The sequence below is a fragment of the Drosophila hydei genome, unplaced genomic scaffold, assembly GCF_003285905.1.
Source record: "Drosophila hydei strain 15085-1641.00,03,60 unplaced genomic scaffold, DhydRS2 tig00000149-arrow-pilon, whole genome shotgun sequence".
Taxonomy (NCBI): domain Eukaryota; kingdom Metazoa; phylum Arthropoda; class Insecta; order Diptera; family Drosophilidae; genus Drosophila; species Drosophila hydei.
This window is the reverse complement of record NW_022045678.1, coordinates 5,701,565-5,722,048: the sequence shown is the minus strand read 5'-3', so window position 1 is coordinate 5,722,048 and position 20,484 is coordinate 5,701,565. Positions and strand designations below refer to the sequence as shown.

The 20,484-nt window shown below is 38.7% G+C and overlaps 1 protein-coding gene and 1 long non-coding RNA gene across 6 annotated transcripts in view; one reads left to right on the top strand and one right to left on the bottom strand.

Annotated features, from left to right (window-relative positions):
- LOC111594348 (tyrosine-protein phosphatase Lar) overlaps nt 1-20,484 on the top strand; it is a 143,840-nt gene that overhangs the window by 57,376 nt on the left and 65,980 nt on the right. For all 5 annotated transcript variants that reach the window (XM_023307607.2, XM_023307604.2, XM_023307605.2 and 2 more), the window contains 2 exons: nt 14,259-14,390; nt 14,478-14,639. In XM_023307607.2, coding sequence (XP_023163375.2) covers nt 14,259-14,390; nt 14,478-14,639 — 294 coding nt within the window. The remainder of the gene's footprint in view (nt 1-14,258; nt 14,391-14,477; nt 14,640-20,484) is intronic.
- LOC111594350 overlaps nt 1-20,484 on the bottom strand; it is a 69,705-nt gene that overhangs the window by 31,031 nt on the left and 18,190 nt on the right. The gene's annotated exons all lie outside the window — the stretch shown is intronic.

Sequence of the window (20,484 nt, the reverse complement as noted above, 5' to 3'; positions counted from 1 at the left end):
CTACTAGGGAAGGTGAAGGCGTTACGGGGAGGGGAGCGGGAGGGGTCGTGGCTGTCACGGCTTCAGCCAGCAAATGAGCTTCGACAAGCGTGCGGAGTAGGCGCTCGTAATATGTCACTGTTGGTGCCAATAACAATAATAAGCAGCAAAACAAAGCCTAAAAGCTGCCAACCATAAATTCTGAGCTGCTGCTATCGAGCACTTTGATGCAGCGACAGGGACGGCCAGCGGTGTAGGGGCGTGGCAAAGACGTTGACAATACCAGGCTGGCCTATAAAGAAGGAGCACACGCCGAGGCCGAGACCGAATCCGAGGACATCGACGACCCTTGCCAATTTTAGCTTGCAAAAATTTATGAAAAGTTCAATTTATTGTGTGGCATTATTTTAGCCCATAGTTACTGCAGAAAACGATGCCCTGTAACTTAAAATTACGGGAAACATGTATAGAAAACGTATTGAATGTTGAATGTTGACATTTAATGTGTATTTCGTAATTGATTATCTTGCATGAACAGTGAATTTATGGTATGGGAATGCCACTAACAGATCGCTTGAGTGATGTTTCCAACTAAGTTTTAAACTATTTATAACATGTTTGTCTAATTTATTAGTACAATTTTTTATTAATTTTATTTTAAATCGTAAACGCAAGCACTGAATATCCTCGATCAATCATTTGTGTTACTCAGTTTAATGGAATCTTAAAAGATAATATTTGCTATTAGTATTCGACTCTCTTTGGGACAAAATTCTTAAATTATAGGGCATACAAAATGTCGCATATGGCGCACTCTAAGCTCTTTAAGCATATATTATAATTTATTTAAAAACTTTATACATTTTACTTGTGAATTACTCACACATGAAAAAACGTTGGCATATCAATTTTTATGCCATACGCACATGTATTATTTTGGCATTTACATATGAGGGCGACTGTGTGGGTGCATTTGTGTGTGTGTGTGTGTGTGTTGGTAACATATGCCATAAATTGCCAGAAGTAGCCTCTCAACTTCCTTTGCTGCTGGCTAACTGCCTGTCGCCCTCATCTATCTCACTCTTTACCTCTCTCTCTATCTCTTGTCAGTCGAAATACAAAATGCTTTAGCATTATTGAAGTTTTTACTTTTTCTTGAACTCTTTGCTTTTGCTTTGTTTTGCTTGTTTATATGCGGGCCAGACAATAACCCACTCGGCATGGCATCAATTTAACATTAATCTATCGATACACACATACACAAACAGCCACACACACACATCATATACCTACCATATATCTTTTACACCGTTCCTGAAATTCGTTTTGCATACGAGTATTTTTGGTATATATTTTATATTATTTTTTTGCTTTGTGCCTTGCAAAACATTAGCAGGGAGAAACTTGACTTCACTTGATGTTTGCATCTGCACTCGACTTTCAGTGCAGCTGGCAAACATAATTTTTCAATTTGCGTAGCTTTCTCTCTGCTCTGCAGACTTCATAGTTTGTAGTGGGATTTGTGGTAAATGGAATATTTTGTCTTTGATTGATTTTCAAATGAGGTTGCAGTTGGAATTTGTCTTTGGAACAGCGTTAACTTTCACGATAATCGATTCATTTCAAGGCAGTTAACAGTTCTTTGTGTTGTATATATGTTCGATAGCAATCCCTACACCTAAATGGAACAATAATAGCCCAACTAATTTTATTTCATGTGAAAACTTATATAGCTCAATCCGCATACTGGGCGCACTCACTGTAGGCTAACAGTGCGCAGATTTTCGTCCGCGCATTTTGTCTTCTCATGATAACATTTTCATGCTGTTCGCAATGATAGCGCGACTTTGGCTATAATTGCTTTGCCGTTTGATATGCTGAATCATGTAAAATAATTTCCTTATTGGCCAAAAGCTCGTCGCAACTTAGCTTTTTGACAAAATGCTAGCACTGCCAATCGCACGGTTTTCCCCATAGATTTGCCTTTCCTCTAATCTCAACGCAATGACTATCTACTTTTTGCTGCTCTCTCTCTTTTTTTCATTATCTCTGCCAGGGCGTAAATCTAGCTCTTTGGGGCTTGGCTTTAATTAATGAATCTGCAATATGACAACAAAGCTTAACTAATTAATTTATAGCGAACAACAACAAAATATGCCACAATAAGCCTAAGAAGCCATGAAAACAGCTTAGGTGTCTGCTTTAAAACAAAATTTGGTTCGGGGGTAGGAATTCCTAAAAAGAAAATGAAAACAATTCAGAGTAAAGTGTGCGTATAGAAGATATACACGTGTCCCTATTTAACTGCCCAAAGCTAGATTCAAATTTTTTTAAGCACAAAAATTTACGATGAAATTTTTTTTTCATAAGGCATAGTCCGTGAGGAATTTGTTAAAGTGAATCATTTATTTAAATTTTTTTGAATTTAAAAAAAATGTACTAAATTTTGAAAAGAACAAACAAATTCAAAATGTTTTCATCAAATCGAATGAATCAAAATGCAGCTTATATAAGAAGCATCATCACTAACATATTTAACAAACCTGGCACACTTGAGAGCTCTTAAGAGAACGATACATCTACATAGTCGATAACCAGTCACTGGTCCAACTCCCACTTTATCTGCCGTCCAGCTGGGGTAACTCTCATAATTTGGTTGGCCTTGCTGTACTAGGAAAATGTCTTTACTATCTTTCACGCTGAACTAAGCTGAGCTGAGCTGAGCTGTGCTTTCACATGCTGTTGTTGGTGCACAGTTACAGTTGCCCCCCACTCAGAATCCCAGTGGTTGGCCCCGGAGCTCCTTTTATTTCCCCTGTTAGGTTGTACGTTGCGTATACGTAACAATGCGCGCACATGACCCCTTTTGCTTGACCTCACTTATCTTACTTAGTGGTTTTAGTGCTCGCGCGGCCAGCGCAACAACACTTGGCAACAAAAACATTTATAGACAGTCCGTTACCGACCCCGCCCTTTACAGGCTGCTCTCCTCGCTCTACTGATATTTATGTGGCCAGCTGTTGGCATTAGTGGAACTGGCTTTTAAGGCGGCAAATGTTGTGTGCCCCGCATGCCAATAATGTGGGCAATGTTTGCCACGCCCCCGCAACACGATGTCCCCTTTTTGTGGCACTTTTGTTGCTGCTGCTGTTGGCACATTAGGTTTCAGGCCACAAAAGCTTAGGCTTTCGTCTGGCTGTCTGTCAGTCTGTCCGGCAAGAGTTTTTGTGGCTCCGTTTTGTGAGTAAGTGAGTGACTGAGTGTGTGTGTGTGTGTGTGTTTGTGCGGGCAATAAACTTGTCACTTGTTATTATCGTCTTAATCGTCTCGCTCGCTCAATGCCTTTGCTCTAATGTGGCCACAACTGCTTTTCTCTTTCATTTTTTTCGTTTCCTCCCGCTTTCAGTTTTTATATACTGAATATGGCTGCTTACAGATACCTCTGATCTGGCACGCCCCTCTCATAATTGCTGCCATTGCAACAGTTGTCTCTGGCAACTTTTTGGACGCACTAAGCACTTACCCACCAAGGCTTCTGGCAGCTCCTGGGCAGCCTCCGGCGTTGACTCGTGGCGCATTTCCATAAGTCCTACCAAAAAATAATGTAAATGTAGCAGTAAAACAGGCCTCGAGGCTCTTGGCACATTTATCAAATTGTAAATGTACCTAAATATTTCTGCTGTCTGCTCGCTCAGTTTTCGCCTTTAAAAGTAATGCGTGCCGCTCCACGTGACAAAGTTGTGCAAATGTCAGGCCCCTGGCCCCGCCCTCGACTCTGACTCGTTCGCTCGCTTGTTGGCTCGACCTTTATAATCTGGTCGAGCCGCAACGCATGCTGCATAATAATAAAGAGGCAAAGTCAAAGCTCCAGACAGCAGCAGCGACAGCGATTTGAGAAACAATAAAACAAAGAGCCAAGGCTCCGCCCCATGGGCTCCAAACAGAGCCTACGTGGGAGTCAACAGCAAAAGGCAAAAGGCATTGCATACTTTATGGCTCTTCCTTTCAGCTAGTCGCCGGGCGTCTAAGCATTTTTGCCTTCTCGAATTATGCCGAGTGTGGCGGTTGTCTTTTAGTTTCTTAAAGGCATATGGAGGGGCGGGGAGAACGGTGTCGGCTACATATTAATGCCTGTAAGTTTTACGGGCTTGAGGTGAGTTTTCCACAGATTTGATGAAAGTTTTTATTATGCTGCTTGTCATGATTGATTTGTCTTTCGCTGCTGGAGCTTCGGAATTTCACGTGAGTGTCAGACACAAAACGCATATCGCATAACTTACCTAAACAAAAGAGCTCAGGGGTAAGCATGAAAAGTTTGCTTGGATTGAAATTCCGTGCATTCCAGTTGGTAGATGTTTTAATTAATTGCATTGTTGATGCATGCAATGAAACTCAGCTATATAAGCGGCAAATAATTAAGAAAAAGCATAAACAAAATATTAAAGATATTTAAAAGAGTCTACTGTCTGAGCCTTGTCGTAGCCTTGTCACATAAGTTGAATAAAGTAACTGAGCTATGCAAAGAATCAGTTACACTCTGATGATTAAAGACAATTCCCAAAGTTTTGCATAAATATAATAATTAAAATTTTTAAAGCTGGCCTATTTTGGCATTCCTTTTCTTATATTCCTCTGTAAAACCTACCTGAACAGAAAATCTTAGATGTAATTGTTTTAGCAAACGAAGTGAACAATTCATATCGTATCTGAATGCCTAACAATTCGTCAAGCACTTCAACAAGTTCCTACCTTCATGCAGCTAAAACTTTCTGCAAGTATTCGTAGTGCTAAGTGCAACAATCTGGCAACGCTGTTTGTCATCAAGCTAAGCCCAGTCGTTGCTTTATACTGCAGCACTTTGTGATTTCTTTTCAACAGTTCTCTTAATCTTTCTTTCCTTCTTGAACGCAGTTTTATTCACTGGATATGTTGAATGTTTTTGGCAGAGCGTTGCCAGATTGTCTGCACGTAATTTCAGCTATTTATCAAGCTATGACAATGCTGAATTGAAACGTGGCTCTTAAATGCCAACACATCTCTCAGTAAACTTTGCAGTTGTTGCCTCCTGTTTCTGTTGTTGCTGTGTCAAGCGCTCTTAAAGGCGACTCCAGCCAGGCCGGCACAATACGCCTTAACTCCCACTCTCTAATTGCCCGGGGACTTGGCTACCTTTGTTGGCTGTTACCTGTTAGCTGTTGACTGTTTGGCTATTTCTTGCATTGTTTTTCCTGCTTTAAGTGTTGCTTGTTTACCTTGGTGCGCATTTAGCCATTGCCATTGTCAACTGGCTGTTTGACTGGCTGTCTGCCTGCCTGTGTGTGTGTGTTGCCCAAGTGCCAGGCAACCTTTTTGTGTGTGCTTTGAAAAGGGGTATTTTATTGTTATCACATAATATGTAAAGCTTTTAAGCACACATTTGCGATATAAATGTATGTACTTATATCAACTGCTTCTTTATTTGTTCTACTATAAAGAAGCCAACTGCAATTTACAGTCACGCTTTATACATACCAATAACTCTGCAGCTAAGAAGATGATTCGAACTACTGGTCATACCACTTAAATTAATATTACAATTTCTCTTCTCTCTATAGTCTCTCTATATATTCAAACGAATATTAATGTTGAGTTTATATATATATTAGTATATTCCATTGCAGTGCGTTACTATAACAACCAACGCTGATATACATAATTTTTGATTTATTTTAATCTTCCTTTCATTTGGCATGTCCAGCAAATCTTGTGCTCTACCAACTTTTAACACAAATTAAACAAAACAGCGCTGCGAGCCGTAGGAAAAAACGAAACTTTGATGCGAGCCAAAAGTTTTTCCCTTCATCAGCATCATCAATTTATATATGTATATTCGGTAGATATATATATATATATATATATATATTGGTATGTGTATAAACTCGATATAATTTCTGTCAAAAGTTGAAACTAATAAAAGTCTGCACAGGAAAAAAAGAAAAACATGGCTCGAGCCTCTTAATGCTAATAATAATAAAAGTTTTTTCAAACTGTTGGCCAAAGTTTTTGCATTGTTTTGCAGAGCGAAAGGAGGGAGTGAAAGAGAGGGCAGGCAAATCCTGCAGCATTCTGTGCTGTTTACACTGTGATATACGCACCAAATATATATATATATATATATCATAAATATTATGACAAGCTCAATAAAATATCAAAGCCTGCTTACAGCCGCCTTTACGTGCGTAAAATGAAAGACAAAAGCAAAATCCAGGGGTGTACGCAGATGGAGAAAAAACCGAGGGCGGGAGTGTTCTTGCCAATTTGGCAAGTGTCTGCACAGTTTATGAAATTGCCAGGTTGTCTACAAGATCTTTCTGTCTCTGAGTACAGCAGAAGCAATCATAAATTGCACAAGAGGCCTAGTCAAAGGACAAGACAAAAGCCCAGGACCAAGGAAAGGGAGAACGGACAGGACACGTGTGTTGCGTCTCATAAAGTTTGCGGCATTTTAAGCCGTAGCCCGGCTTACTTAGTAATCCCGCATAGAGAAATAATGAATGTAGCCCTGGCCTGAGACGTCTTTGTATAAAAAAACAAGCAGATAGATAGATGCTCAGATACATATAGATAGATTGCTAGGTAGGCTGTGTATGTCGGTCTGTAGGTATATTTATACATATATATATATATGTGTGTGTGGCAAATCCCCATTTAATAGAACAGGCGTGAGCTTGAAATTTGTGCAAAAATATGCTGCGGCTTATAAAATGCTGCCAGCCGACCGCAAACTCAAATAGTTTTAGGCCCCTGCCCTACGCTCTCCTCCTTTGGCAACCGCAGTGAAGTCAACTTTGCTGTCCTTAAGGCAACTTGAGCTAGCAGCTAGGTCCTGCGCTCTTTCCCGCCTACTCTGTGGCAAGTGCTGACATTTTTTGGCCGCACTTTACATTATGCCCGGAGCAAAAACTAATTATATTAAAATGTCATGTAAAATTTTCGTGTGTTGGCAACGGTCAGAAATAGTTGTCACTGTGTTGGTTAACAACAGTAAAGTAGTGTACTGTATATGTCCGTGTGTGTAGATGTGTGTGTGTGTGTGCTCAATTTTGGGTCCATTTAACGCTGAATCTGCCAAGTCCACTTTTCGTGCCAACTGAGCTTTGAACTAGTTTTACAGAATTGCAAGAAATTTATGTTGATGAGCTAAACGAAACTTACTTTTTGGCTGGGTCAGACTAACTTCTGAATTTGATTTGAAGGATATAAATTTATATATATATACATAGAATATTCTATGAGTGTTTTTTATTTATTTAAAAAAAATTAGGAAAGCACAAAGTGGCCAACTACGAAATACCCTGAACCCTGTCCGACATGCGGTCCTTGCGACGCCAAGACTCAAACCATAATCTCCAAAAAAGTTGAAAATCTTGCAAACAACAATTCAATCACAATTGTGACGCCTCGAAAATGAAAATAATGCTAAGATCCAGAGCTAAGTCGACTTGGCTTGTCGTTATGATGTTAAATTTTAACCAAACCATTAAACCCTGATTTCCCATTTTCAATTTCAAACAAATTTAAGAAAAATAGTATGTTTTAGAGAGATAGAATGAAAGTCAAAAGATAATCAAATAATAAATATAATACATATTAGAAAATCCAATTTAATGAATATCAAATAAATTGAAAAATGCTTGTCGAAAACAAGAACATAGCGGCTAGAAGATAAAATAAAGAAAACGAAAAGTCTGTTAATATTACAGTAAACGAGGGTGTCTCAAAAAGTTTACGAATATGGAGAGCAATTATGCCTTCCAGCTTAGTGTCTGTGATATTATTTCACATTCCGCCCTGTTGATTAACTTATTTTCCGTATCTGCTTTTATACTATTTGAAAGAAAAAATTTAGTCTTATACGGAGTAAGATAAGATTTCAAATATTATAATAAATAGCTGTGAACTTTCGAACTTTCTTAATGAAAAAATATATTTACGGGTTAATATTATACATGACTAATTCAAGAAGCGATAAAGTTAACGGCATAATTGGCATAATTGGATTTAAGGCTAAAACTTAAATTTTTCGGCGAGAGAAATTACTCTGAACATGGAAAAGACATTTCAAAAATTTGCGTTTGTCAGATAAATTTTTAATTAAAACTTTATGTGGAATACCTTAACAAATCTTTTAACCCTACTCCAGTAAAGCTGTTGTATAATTAATGATCAATTTATAGTCGGATGCACAAAGCTAACCAACTCGGTCCCAGCTTTTGGCTGAAATTTTGTTTCTATTGACTTGCAGATTGTTGCTGTTTAAAATTGGCATTTGTTACGCTCGACAGTTGACAGCTGATTGAGAGATCTGTAAAATGGGACGTAGATTGACTTAATGGCTTACCTTTTTATCGGTTCATTTAGCCAAAATGCCAAATGTGAAGGGTCACTGGGCATGGCAATAGGAATAGGAAATCGGGAACGCAGCTGTGCGAGTCCAAATGTGGAGTACGGAATTGTACTTTAAGAGGAGCTTAGGAGCTTAAAGTGAAAGTGAGGAAGTGAGAGAAGAGCGTGAAGAAGAAGTCCAGCTGTGGTCATACTTTTAATTTTGATTAATGATTGTCTGAGAGGCATGCCCACATCATTTATATGCCCGACTTCCTGTCGTCCTGTCCCAAAACTTCGGGAACAGGCACATTTTTGCTGATTTGATGAATTGTTTAATGGGATTTCGTTGACACTTTCGTATTTGAGACAATTTGCAAATGAGACCTGAGCCGTGCCTACTGCACTTGTTTTCCTTTGTCTTCGACAAAGTCTCTCTCATCGTCATCTTGTTGTGCAATTTAATTAAAATTGTACATTGCATAGTTGCAGTCGGCCATGCGATATAATCACGGGCTCTTTTGTTCCGGGTAGAGCATCGCAGCTTGTTCTCAACTTGCGTAAAGTTTATTTTTATTACCCTTTGAAGTAACATTAAAATTTAGCTGCTCGGCGCTGGCTATAAAAACTCTAGCGTAAAACTATGCTGCACTTTATATTTTATTTGCAGAGTTTTACAGAAAAGGGAACCAGAGCCAGAGCCAGAGCCAAAGCTGGAGCCAAGGCGTTCTGTTTCTTAGACTCAGCAGATTTAGCAATTCTATGCCAAAGTTGCTGCATTAAAAATACACAACGCGCGGCTGCAGAGGAAAAGGCGCAGAGAGGCTGAGTATGGGAGCGGGGCATTTCAACAGAGTTGCAATTTGCTGGGGCAAGTGTTGGATAACAGCAAATGCAATGAATCGTTAAATTTAGCATCGTATTTCAATGCAATTCAGTAAAACGAAATGTGCTGCTGCTGCTGCTGACAGGTGAATTGCAGCTGTCAGTCAGCAATGGAAGAGAGCTGAGGAGGTGGAATGGCAACCGGGGAGCACTGGGGTTTCTATCCAGGCAAAGGATATTCCTCTGCTGCTTCATTTCGTTCATATCTTGTTCGTAGCTAGTTTTTGCTGGCAAATGATTTGTCCTCAACACACACACCCACACACCCCCTCCCCCTCCACACACACACATAAAGTTTGGCAACATCAGCAGCAAAACCCAACCTCCCCCTTTTCAACCCCTGCTATTACCCCCCTTTCTCAATAACCCTTAAATGTTGAAATTTTTGCAGAAACTTCTGCCCGCACTTTGCACTTATTAAAAACTCGTACAGATGAAATAGAAAAACCTTGTTAGCAAGTGGTTGATGAGGGGCTCTGGAAAGGGCGTGCGGGAGGTTGCCATAAATTGCCAGGCCAAGCATTTGGAGGCCTAACTTGCTGGAACTAGGGTTAGGGCCATAAAAAACAGCTGCATACTTTACGGCGCTGAGCATATGCTGATTTTATATGCTCGGATTCCCGTCCTCCTCTGGCCTTACCTTCTTCAATGCCTTGTGCCACACGGGGTCAATTTTTATGAGCATTTTGGCATATTGAAAAACAAGGCCAAAAGTTATGGGCATATTTGAACAATGTTTCAAAAGCAGAGGCTGCACTTGGTGGGGGGATTTACAAGAGGGCTTTTTGTCTATTTGGAATGCCAGTAAGTTCAATTGAGAGCGAAAGTTAAGTGGCAAGGTAACTAAAATTGGTAATGTCTATATAAAAGTTGATTCAGAGGACCTAAGCATTGGGTCTACATCAAACATGTTGTATGCGTGTCCTCTACATAAATATATACAGTATATACTAGTGTTTCTTTATATTTTATACGAAACATGCGGCACATATTAATCTTTTACATTTCCCCTTTATTTTCTTGCTATTAAACTACGCCACTGCCTGTTGAAACATTTTCCGCATACATTTTCGAAAATCAATTCGATTTTTATTTTAAAATATATTTTATTTCTTATTTTTTTACGTTATAGTAAAAATGTTAGTATTAATTTCCATATAGATTGCCCGACCGCCTGTGTTAGTAATCCTATTGCTCTAGATGTGTGAGTGCGAGTGTGCGCATGTGTGTGTGTGCGTGTGTGTGTGCATCTATAACTGTACATTTGAAACGTTGAAATCAATTTGCACATATCAACAACGAAATTGTTTGCTCTATGAAGCTCCGCCTACACCCTCTTGCTGCTCTCCCTCCGTCTTTCTCTCTCGTTCTCATCTAATCCCCTGCGCCAGTCAAACGTGCGAAATGAAAAATCAGCAGTGGCGGCGTTCAGCTAAAGATGGGGATGCGGTTGGGGAGGTTGGGGCTCTGCTGCACAGAAAGCTAAAACTTGGCTGCAATTTAAACTGTAAACCCACAATCCCTACACAAACCAATCCAATTCAACGAGATCTCGGGCTGTGTGCTATCTTCTATGACATCTGCAAATTTCATTACGTATGCCTTTAATCTTTGTAACAGGTCCAAAACGGCACTCCCCCATCCGCACGCAAATATAATTAAATTTATTTAAATTTTTAGTCGAAGCCAAGCAACAAGCAAAAATGTTAGCAAAACCCGCAAATAAACCGAAATCCCAGTTTATGGCTATAATGATACGATTTTTATGACTCGTCACGGCAGATACTCTATCGCCTTCTCCGTCTGCATATCTTACTCTCACTCTCCCACTCTCTCAACGCAATCAAATTGTTTAAGCAAACATAAAACTTTACAAATGCGCGCTGCGAAGGCGTCGCTGCAAAAAAATAAGATATATATCTATATAAAAAAGAGAAAAATCGCTGTAAATTTGCTTTGCCATCTTGAGCATTGGGCCAGAGCGTGGGGAGGGGAGTGAGTAAAGAGGAGCACGGGGCATTCGGAGCGCTGGCAGCGGATGCTGTAGCTCATTACAGCCACAAACCAATATGCTTATTGCTGCTCGGGCTATAAAAACTGTTAACGTAAGCGTAAAATGCTTTCAAGTGCTCCGCAAATCCAGCGACGTTTCGCGGTCTAACAGAATGAGATGGCGACATACGTAAAGATAAAGAGAAATAGAGAGGGAGTGAGAGAGAGAGAGAGGAGACATGCGGAGTGACGAGACTCCATTGGGTATTTTTTATAATGAGCAATAGGAAATTTAGTTGCATTGAAAATTATTCCTGGAAATGTTCTTCATACGAATTGAAACTCAAATTCAAATTCAAATTCAAGAACTGATTTAACAATATGTGAATATAAAAACAAAGTAGGCAGGTTCCCTTAGAATTCATAATTTAATAAACTTGAACATGTTAATGAGAATTTAAATTTATATAAATCATATATAAATTGCATTAAATTTCTCTATTGTATATATTAAAATCAAAAGTCAAGATTTTTAATGTCAATTAGAATTAAAGAGGAAGACATATATTAAGTTGTTTTCAAGCCCCATTTTAATTAACTTAAATTAACTGAATTTACTTACAACACATTCTCTTTTCTCTTCAAAATTCGATAGCATACAGGCCTTTTGATTTTGTTTCAGGTTAATTTGGTGACCACACTATGAGCTTTCAAAGTGTCAAATTTGAAATAATTTTGTGAATTTCGTGAAATTTGAGGTAGACATGCGAGATTGGCCTGGCCAGCTGTTAGACTGTGAGTTCGACTGTGGTCTGCCACACATAGTGCGAGACTCTCCTCCATTTTAATTTGCTGCTTGCTGGTTTGTGTGGCGTGTGTGTTTGGTAGTATTTTCCACATGCAAAACTCTGGCCAGCAACTTGTCGAGGCAAAAGTTTAACGCAAAACTTGCCAAATGATACCAAGTATTCGTAACAACACGAACAGCAGCAACAACAACTTGAATAGCAACAACAATGCTGGCAGCTGGCTCAATGGCAACGCATTACCAACCAAATGGTCTGCATGTTTTGGCTGTGAACGCCTTGTGGCAAACTTTAAATTATTTACAATACTTGTACATTATACAAAGTCCTCAGATTCGTGTCCAAGACAACAATGCAGTTCACTCTCTCTCATTCGCTCTCACACTGTATTACTTCTCTATCTCGACGACAAATATTATTTCTATATACTTTTTTATATATACATATATATAAATATTTACTTATTCAACCTGCGGCAATTGCTTTTGCTTGTTTCCGATTCCCGCCCGGCCGCCAAGTTTATAACAGAGTTTCAAAATCTGCACAGAAAGCCAAAAAAGTTTTAATGCCCCACTCATAATACAGAGAGAGAGTATGCTTTTATATATAACAATATCTTAAATAAATTAAATTTTTTATCTTGGAATACTTAAATGAATTCCTTGAAACTAATCATTTATTTATTTACTTTGTATTTCAACATTTTTAGTTTATTTAGCTTAGGCTCTGCTTTAGTTGAACTTTGAAAAGTGTAGATGAAGGTTAGAAATAGGAAAATACGTAGATTATCTAGCTAAAATTTAGTATGCAGTCTGTGGGCTTGAATATGTTTCAAAATTTATTTCTATTGGTTTCAAAATATTTTTACAGACATATTAAAAATTACGTAAGCTTTAAAATTTTTTTTAACAAATACTATAAATATATGAAATAAAATTTTGCTAAAATTATGTATCTAAGTATCTTTTAGAAATATTTTGTATATTAGTTAGGAAGCTTAAGTCTTAAATCTAAAACTAAGTTACTATTAAAATTATTTCAAATATGTAATACAATGCATAATATGAATATAAAATAATAATTATAATAATGATAAACGCGTTAATCGTAAACGATAAAAACTACGTCTCGCTTCGCCGCGTTTTAATGAATGGTTAATATTAACCTCCACATCAAATTTCCAGATGCAAATTTTTCGGATTTTCCCTATATACAATATCTGACACGTAAGTTTTGTGTACTGCAGCAAAGCGCAGTTAAGATAGCACACAGATATATATAGATGTATGTACATGAATTTAACATTTAATTTAAGTAAAATGCATAAATCGAATTGATATGTTGGGTAAACTACTTTACAGGACAATCGAAGAGGGCGAAACGATGGGGCAAAGAGGAGCTGCACAAACGATGCACATGACAATATTATTGCTGCTTGTTTAACGTTTCGTGATTTTTGCCAGATTTTTAATGCCACACACAGAGGCAGACGCAAGCTGTGCCTGGTTCCTGTTTGTATCTCTTGCAATGTGTGCAGCACGTACGCAGCTATTTCTCTCTCTATTTCTCGCTCTCTCTCTCTGTCTCTCCTTCCTTCTGTCACAAACAACATGCGTCGTTGTATTGACAGCATATTGTGACAAATATGTAAAAAAGAAAGAATGTGCGCAAAACACACAAACGCAAAAATAAATCGAATTCGCTGCTAAAGCAAAAGGCAAAGGGCTTTAAAAAAAAGAGAGAAAAAGAGCAAACAATAAAAAAAGTTACAGCAACAGTTGCTGTTGCATGGACAACAATTACAGCATATCGGCCTTGATATCGCAAAAAGCTTCGTTTTATTTAAATGCATTTCTTTCACTAGCGGTTCCGTATTGTCAGCCGTATTGCATTTTTATCACGATGGCTGCTTTCATTTTTTAAGAAATGACTCCCTCTGAAAGATCGTGCTAGACTACCAAAAACACTTCTACTTCATCGTTTAACTCAACTCTCTTGGTCAAATATCGGCAGAGCACGACTTTCCTTTGAATAGCCTGCATATCGGCAAAGCGATATTCTAAGTTGACTTAATTTTTCTTAATTTATTTCCAAGAGTCTTCATAATGATAAACTTCGGCAAACGCAGCGCTTCGAACAGCAAATTCTTTTGCCCCTTAGCTTTAAACTCTTCATTCAATCTAAAGAAAATCGATACTCATTCCCACCTGCTGTTCTTTTGCACCTTCACAGATCCACCGGAGATCATTAAGAAGCCGCAAAATCAGGGCGTGCGCGTTGGAGGTGTGGCCAGCTTCTATTGCGCGGCGCGCGGCGATCCGCCGCCTTCCATAGTGTGGCGCAAGAACGGCAAAAAAGTATCAGGTAAGTGGAGCAGCGGTAACAGTAGCATTAGCCAACACTTAAGGCAGTCAATCGACTAATTCCGCATTCAACCACTACTCAACACAGGCACTCAATCCCGTTACACGGTGCTAGAACAACCGGGCGGTGTTTCCATATTGCGCATCGAGCCGGTGCGAGCGGGACGAGATGATGCACCATACGAATGCGTTGCCGAGAACGGAGTGGGCGATGCCGTATCCGCAGATGCAACTTTAACCATCTACGAAGGTGAGTGCGAGACAACCATCCGTATATATCCTTAATTGAAGCTGCACAGCAAAGTTTTGGCGTAATGTAAGCAAAGTTCATACATTGATTTTGAATTAAAACTGGTTAAAGAACTTTACATGCTTTGGCGTAATAGCTACCCAGAATCGGGAAACGGGAGCAATGGAGGATGGAGAATTGAAGATGGAGGATGGAGACCCCCAGCCAATACCACTGGCAAGCATACAGGCGGCAGTGGGCTAACTGCCGCCCACTCCAAACTTGTTTGCCAGCTTGTTTGTGTGGCTTAAATTACTTGCCAAAATTTACTTTTGCTTATTTACAACTGTGCAAAGGATAAAGTTTTTTGGCCTAAGCCTAATCAAGTCTGTATGCAGGAGGGATAGAGGGGCTGCTGTTCCTTTACTTACCCCGGCAATTGAACTAATTTGCTTAAACCGAGCGCCCCAAAGTATTTATAATTTTACACTAAATTATAAACAGCTAAAAGTTCCTTTTTGTATTGCTCTCTGCGCAAATCAATAATCAGAAGGAAGCAGGGAAGTGTGGCGGGCGCGTCATAACTTTTGCCTCCGACTCTGCTAAATTTTTAATGAGCTTTAAGCAGGCTGTGTCTAATTAAGTGTGCAGTAAAGCCATAAAAATTAATCGCTGCAAAAGGAGAATAACCAAACTTGAAAAGTTAAGTATGTATATATAAATATATATACTTATATATATATATATATATATATATATACTATAGGTAGTAAATTGATTGAGTTCTGGATTTATTGCTAAACAAATTTAGTGACCATAAACTTGCATAATTTACCCCAAGCCCGAAATCACAAAAAAGAAGCTCGAAACTCTGCTCAAATTTGATTAAGCAGCAACTTATATTGATTGTGCATCGAAAAGTTTGTCGAAGTTATGATCAAGTTATATGTATGCAGCTGTAGGGTAAGAGTTAAGGCGTAGGCTTGTTAAGTGGTATATAAATATATTTATTATGCATAAACAGACGGATTGAAGAGCTATAAAATTACCCAATGATTCATTTGAATACTCACTTGAAGTCATGGCAAAATATTGCTACTAGTGGATAAGAACACGCTTTTGCGAGAGAAAACAATTTTTATTTTCTATAATTTTCAATATTTATATTTGAGTTTTTCATTGGGTTCAGGATATACAAATAATTTTATTACCAAGCCTTAGAACTGTATCTCTTCTCTAATTTGCAAATGCTAGCTTTCTAATGTCACAAGACTTGATAGAATTTCATATTTATGCTACTTATCGAATACATAAAATAATTGTAGCCTTTCGCAAACTATTAGTGAAATCAATTTTATTCATAAGTCCATGAAACATTTATATGTTAGCCAAATTTGTGTACAGCGAATTTTTCATATATTTACCGAATTGTCTTTTATCCCCTTATTTTGCCTGCTTTTTCGATATGGCAGCCATTTTGTAAACGGAAAATAATTATCAGGCAAGGTAAAAGGCAGAAATTTATGCACGTGGCGTATGAGTAATGTGCTGTACTTTATGGCGAGACTCTGCAACTTATAATTTACCACTGTCTACGGGTTGTTTGCGACTTGTTGTTTGTTGTTATTGTTGTTTATAGTGCGGAGAGATTTGCAGGGGCGGGAAAGGGCGGAGCTTTTGAGGCTAGGTAGCACCGCAAAATGTGTGAAAATTGCACAGGCCAGGTGCAAAAGCATATTTCTGTTGATACACTCTAGCGCCCACACAAACACTCGCACACTCTCTTTTGCATTTTTAGCTGTTAATTATGCCAGTTGATTATGCTTTGTGCGCCCTGGCGCCAGGTAATTGGTGTGCATTTGATTTGTGGCCGCTTGTAACGCTCCTTGATGGAGCCCCAAATCGTCTCGTAGGGCTTGTGAGTTATATGAAGCTTTTGGGCAGCCCATACGAAACGAAGGGAAGTAATTAGTGTAGTTTAGCGGGGACTACAAGCCGAGCCTTTTGGTGGTAAAAGTTGGGATTAACACGCCGCTCGTTTGTCATGTGACCCAAGCAGACAACATTCTAGTTTCTAAATTTTAGTTATACCCACTTATTTGAGCGAATATGTATCACACTATCTGCATACATAGGTTGTGTATATATTACTTTAGCATCTTCTTTTACTTTAAATTTGAAGCAATTCGCTTCGCTTATTGCTGCAAATATATCATCACAAAGTTTTCGTTTTTTATACCTTTTGCTAGGGCCCGCATTTAGCATTGTGTATATCCATCACCTAGGTGTATATATATAGATATATATATGTGTGTGGAATAATGTATATATCTCATATAACTCACCTGCAGCTGCACAAGCGCCAGCAGCCTTAACAATTAATTGCTTTATGTTGCTGTTGCAAAAGGCTGCGGCATATTGTGATATTTACATCATCTCTATACACTAAAACAAAGGGTATAAGAGCTGTGCCGTGCAGCTTGGTGATGTAAAAGATAAATTACTAAGCGCTTGCTTAAATGTTAGTTTATCTTCTGGTTAAGTTATTGAGAGCTAGACAGCTGTGTACTAGCTTATCTTTAGGCAGTGCTTGCAAGTATTGAAATGCTTATTGTGCATAAGGGAAATCTGCTCATACCTATTAACATTTATCACAACTGATGAAACATAACTTTATACACTAAAATTGATCATTTAAAAAATATTTTCTATTTGTCAACCATTAAAAATTGAAAACTATTTTTCGCTTTATCATTCGAGTGGTGAAGGTGTTGCTGCTTCTAGTCTCGTTCTATATTGGAGTTAAGTAACTGGCATTCCGAATAGTGACTAACACATATAATTATATTCAAATATATATATCATATGTGAGTATTTGAAAGACACTTCTCTCCTTTATTGTGCTTCCATTTCTCTTCATTACTATATTCATTTATAATTAGATAAAAAAGTTGTTAGGCTATTCGGACTTCGACTCGTGTGACTTCACATGCTTTTCTCATTGCACTTTTCTTTTTACTCTTTTGCGCGCTGGGCTAAAGTTTTTGGTGTGATAAATCTCAATGTAAAAATTTGCAAACACACAAACACACGCACACACTTTCACACACATACACACTCGCTCGGCAGGCAGCAACGCGTTAAAATAAACGCGCCAATGCCAATAAAGGCGCACTGACACGCCCACCAACGCCCATCCAACCATGTGTGCAGACAGAATGTGAGAGTAAGAGAGATAGAGCGAGTGTGTGAAGAGTTTCCAGATCCAGCTACTCGGTGCCAAGCACGTTTGAGCTTCACGTGGAAGCATTTTTAATCAAAATTCCCAACAGGCTAAAGCAGCGCGAGATCAAAAACACTTGCAGCGAGAAGTGTGTGTGTGTGTGTGTGTGTGTATAGGTGTATGTGCGTGTGTGTTGCTGCTCTTATTACTACTCACCACAAAGCCGCCATTGCCACCTTGTGAGCACACACACATACACAGCTGGAGACGTCGGAGTTGTCGGATAGATTGCAACACCTGCAAATAACGTGACTCCGGCCTCAGCAGCTCGGCAATATCTCTGGCAGCCGCTGTGGGCGTGGCAGCTGCAGTAAATCCTTTGGCTTGATATTTTATGCACTACCAAAAACAAAAAAATAATAATAAAAAATAAATTAAGCAAATAAGCATTTTAGTTAACTATTGAGCGAATAGAAAATACCCTGTAACCTAGTTCAAAATTCATCTGAGGTAAAAATAGAATTTATTTCTTGTTATGATGTCGTACCGAGGTTAGTATGAAAAAGTTCTCTTATAGAATTCAACACTTATGCTTCAAAACACTCTCCTCTATGTGTGTCCTTATGGACAAGGTAATGGCTTAGAAAGTAACGTCTGCTTTTCACAAGCTGCCTTCGACACACGCCCTTTTTCCACACGCATACAGGGTATATAGACAAAGCCACTAAACCCACCAACAGGCAACGACGACGTTTTGCAATTTTTTGACATGTTTTTTTTTTTGCTTTCCGTTTTTCTTTTTTTGTGTTCTTTATGCAAATATCGAAATAAAGATTAGTCCGCATAGCGTTGCAGCGCGCAAAGGATTTTTCGCATGCTAACGCCGCAACACGGCAGATAAATTTCTTTTGTGGGCGTGGTACTGCTCCCGCCCTGCTCGCAGGCGTTAGTGTGTGTGTACGTATTTATATGAGAAACGTTTAACTAACTGGCGGCGTTTAGTCGCTGCGATTTAGTGTTAATGTGTAAGCGAGCAGTCGCTCCTACTCTTAGCTCTTACTAGCACCTCCTACAGGCTCCTCCTCCCTTTCTCTTGTCTAGCACAAAATTTACTGTTTACAATTTGTTGGCTGATTGCTTGCGCTTTGCTAAATTTATTGCATACTATATTTATTTTTTTCCCCCAACCAAACACTCTAGTTCTCTCTCCCTCTCTCTTTATGTCGCTGCGTATTTATTATAATGCCAGCCGTGCTGCATTATTATATTTGTATTACTACCATAAAAGCGAAATACTGCTTTGCAATATGTACGTGAACGGCAGACCCTTCCGACACTTTTGCTAGACAACATTTTTGATTTAAAATTTTAATTAAGTACATAAAATAATAACAAGGTTGAGGTAGGGCAGCTAACGAGCAGAGTGAGGCAACTAAAGTTGACTTTGTTGTCGTTCAAATGTCAGTTGGAAAAGGTAAAACCGAAGTGATTTGTGGTCTGAAGATGTAGCATAATAAGATTGAAGTTTTCGGAATCAAACCACTATGTTGAGAAGCCCTATAAGTAAAAGATGAATGGTATGAAATGCTCTTGAGCGAGTTACTTAAAATTATTGTATTGTATAAATTATTTATTGAGTTATGTTTTCTCTTGTTGCTGTCCTTATGCTAAACATGGGGAATATCAGTTATATAAATGATATAATTTTTGTTCTAGTAATCGGTAGATAAGTTCTCCAAGTAGATGTAATTGATCAATGACAAAAAGAAATCAAGTTGCCACTGCTATCTACAAATGCTATTTATTATAGTAGAAAAATCTCTGGTAAACTGAGTATGTCACTTAATCATAAATATGGCAAATATTTGAGATAATTTGGTCAGCAATTTTTTATGGAATCTCTATAAGATATCTCCAAAAATACATAACTGATTCACTTGTGCGTAATCGTGTCTTATTGTAGCCAGGCATTTACTAAGAATCTGTTGCTGTTAAAAATACAGTTTTAACCAGAATTTCTTATGATTTATCAATTTTATTTCACATGAAATCTGGTCCATAAAACAGTCTAGACAGCTCAACCATTGTTGGCCATAAATTGCCCCATTTATGCCAATCTGCGTCTTGGCCATAAAAGCCAAACAATTTGCTTTTAAATTTGCGTACAAAGGCTGCACCACCAAATCGCACCACAGCGCGAGACCACACCCACCAGCAACAATATGGCAAATAAATTTCATTAATTGCCAGCCAAAATAATAATAATACAATATGAAAAGCAAAGCAGGCCTGCTTCGACGTCTTCCCTGAGATTCATTAATCTCACTTTATAGTAATAAGCGGCTTTGGTGGTTACGGTTAGGTTGGGTTTGGTCTCTGGGTAGGGTTAGGTGCCCAGCCATTAGTTGGGCTTGATTAAAAAGGCCGCTTGGACACGGTTGCTCGTTCTCTCTCTCACTCTCTCTACCTCTCTCTCTCTCTCTCTCCCTCTGTCTCTCACGCACTCCCTTTCGCTATCTCTCTCTTGGTCTGCTGCACTTGTTGCCAAGTCAAACGGGCAAGTCGCTCAGTTTGGAGCCAAGCGAAAAACTTTATCCTTGGCATTTGCTCTGGACCACCCGTTGCGAGGCTTGCTTGGTCACA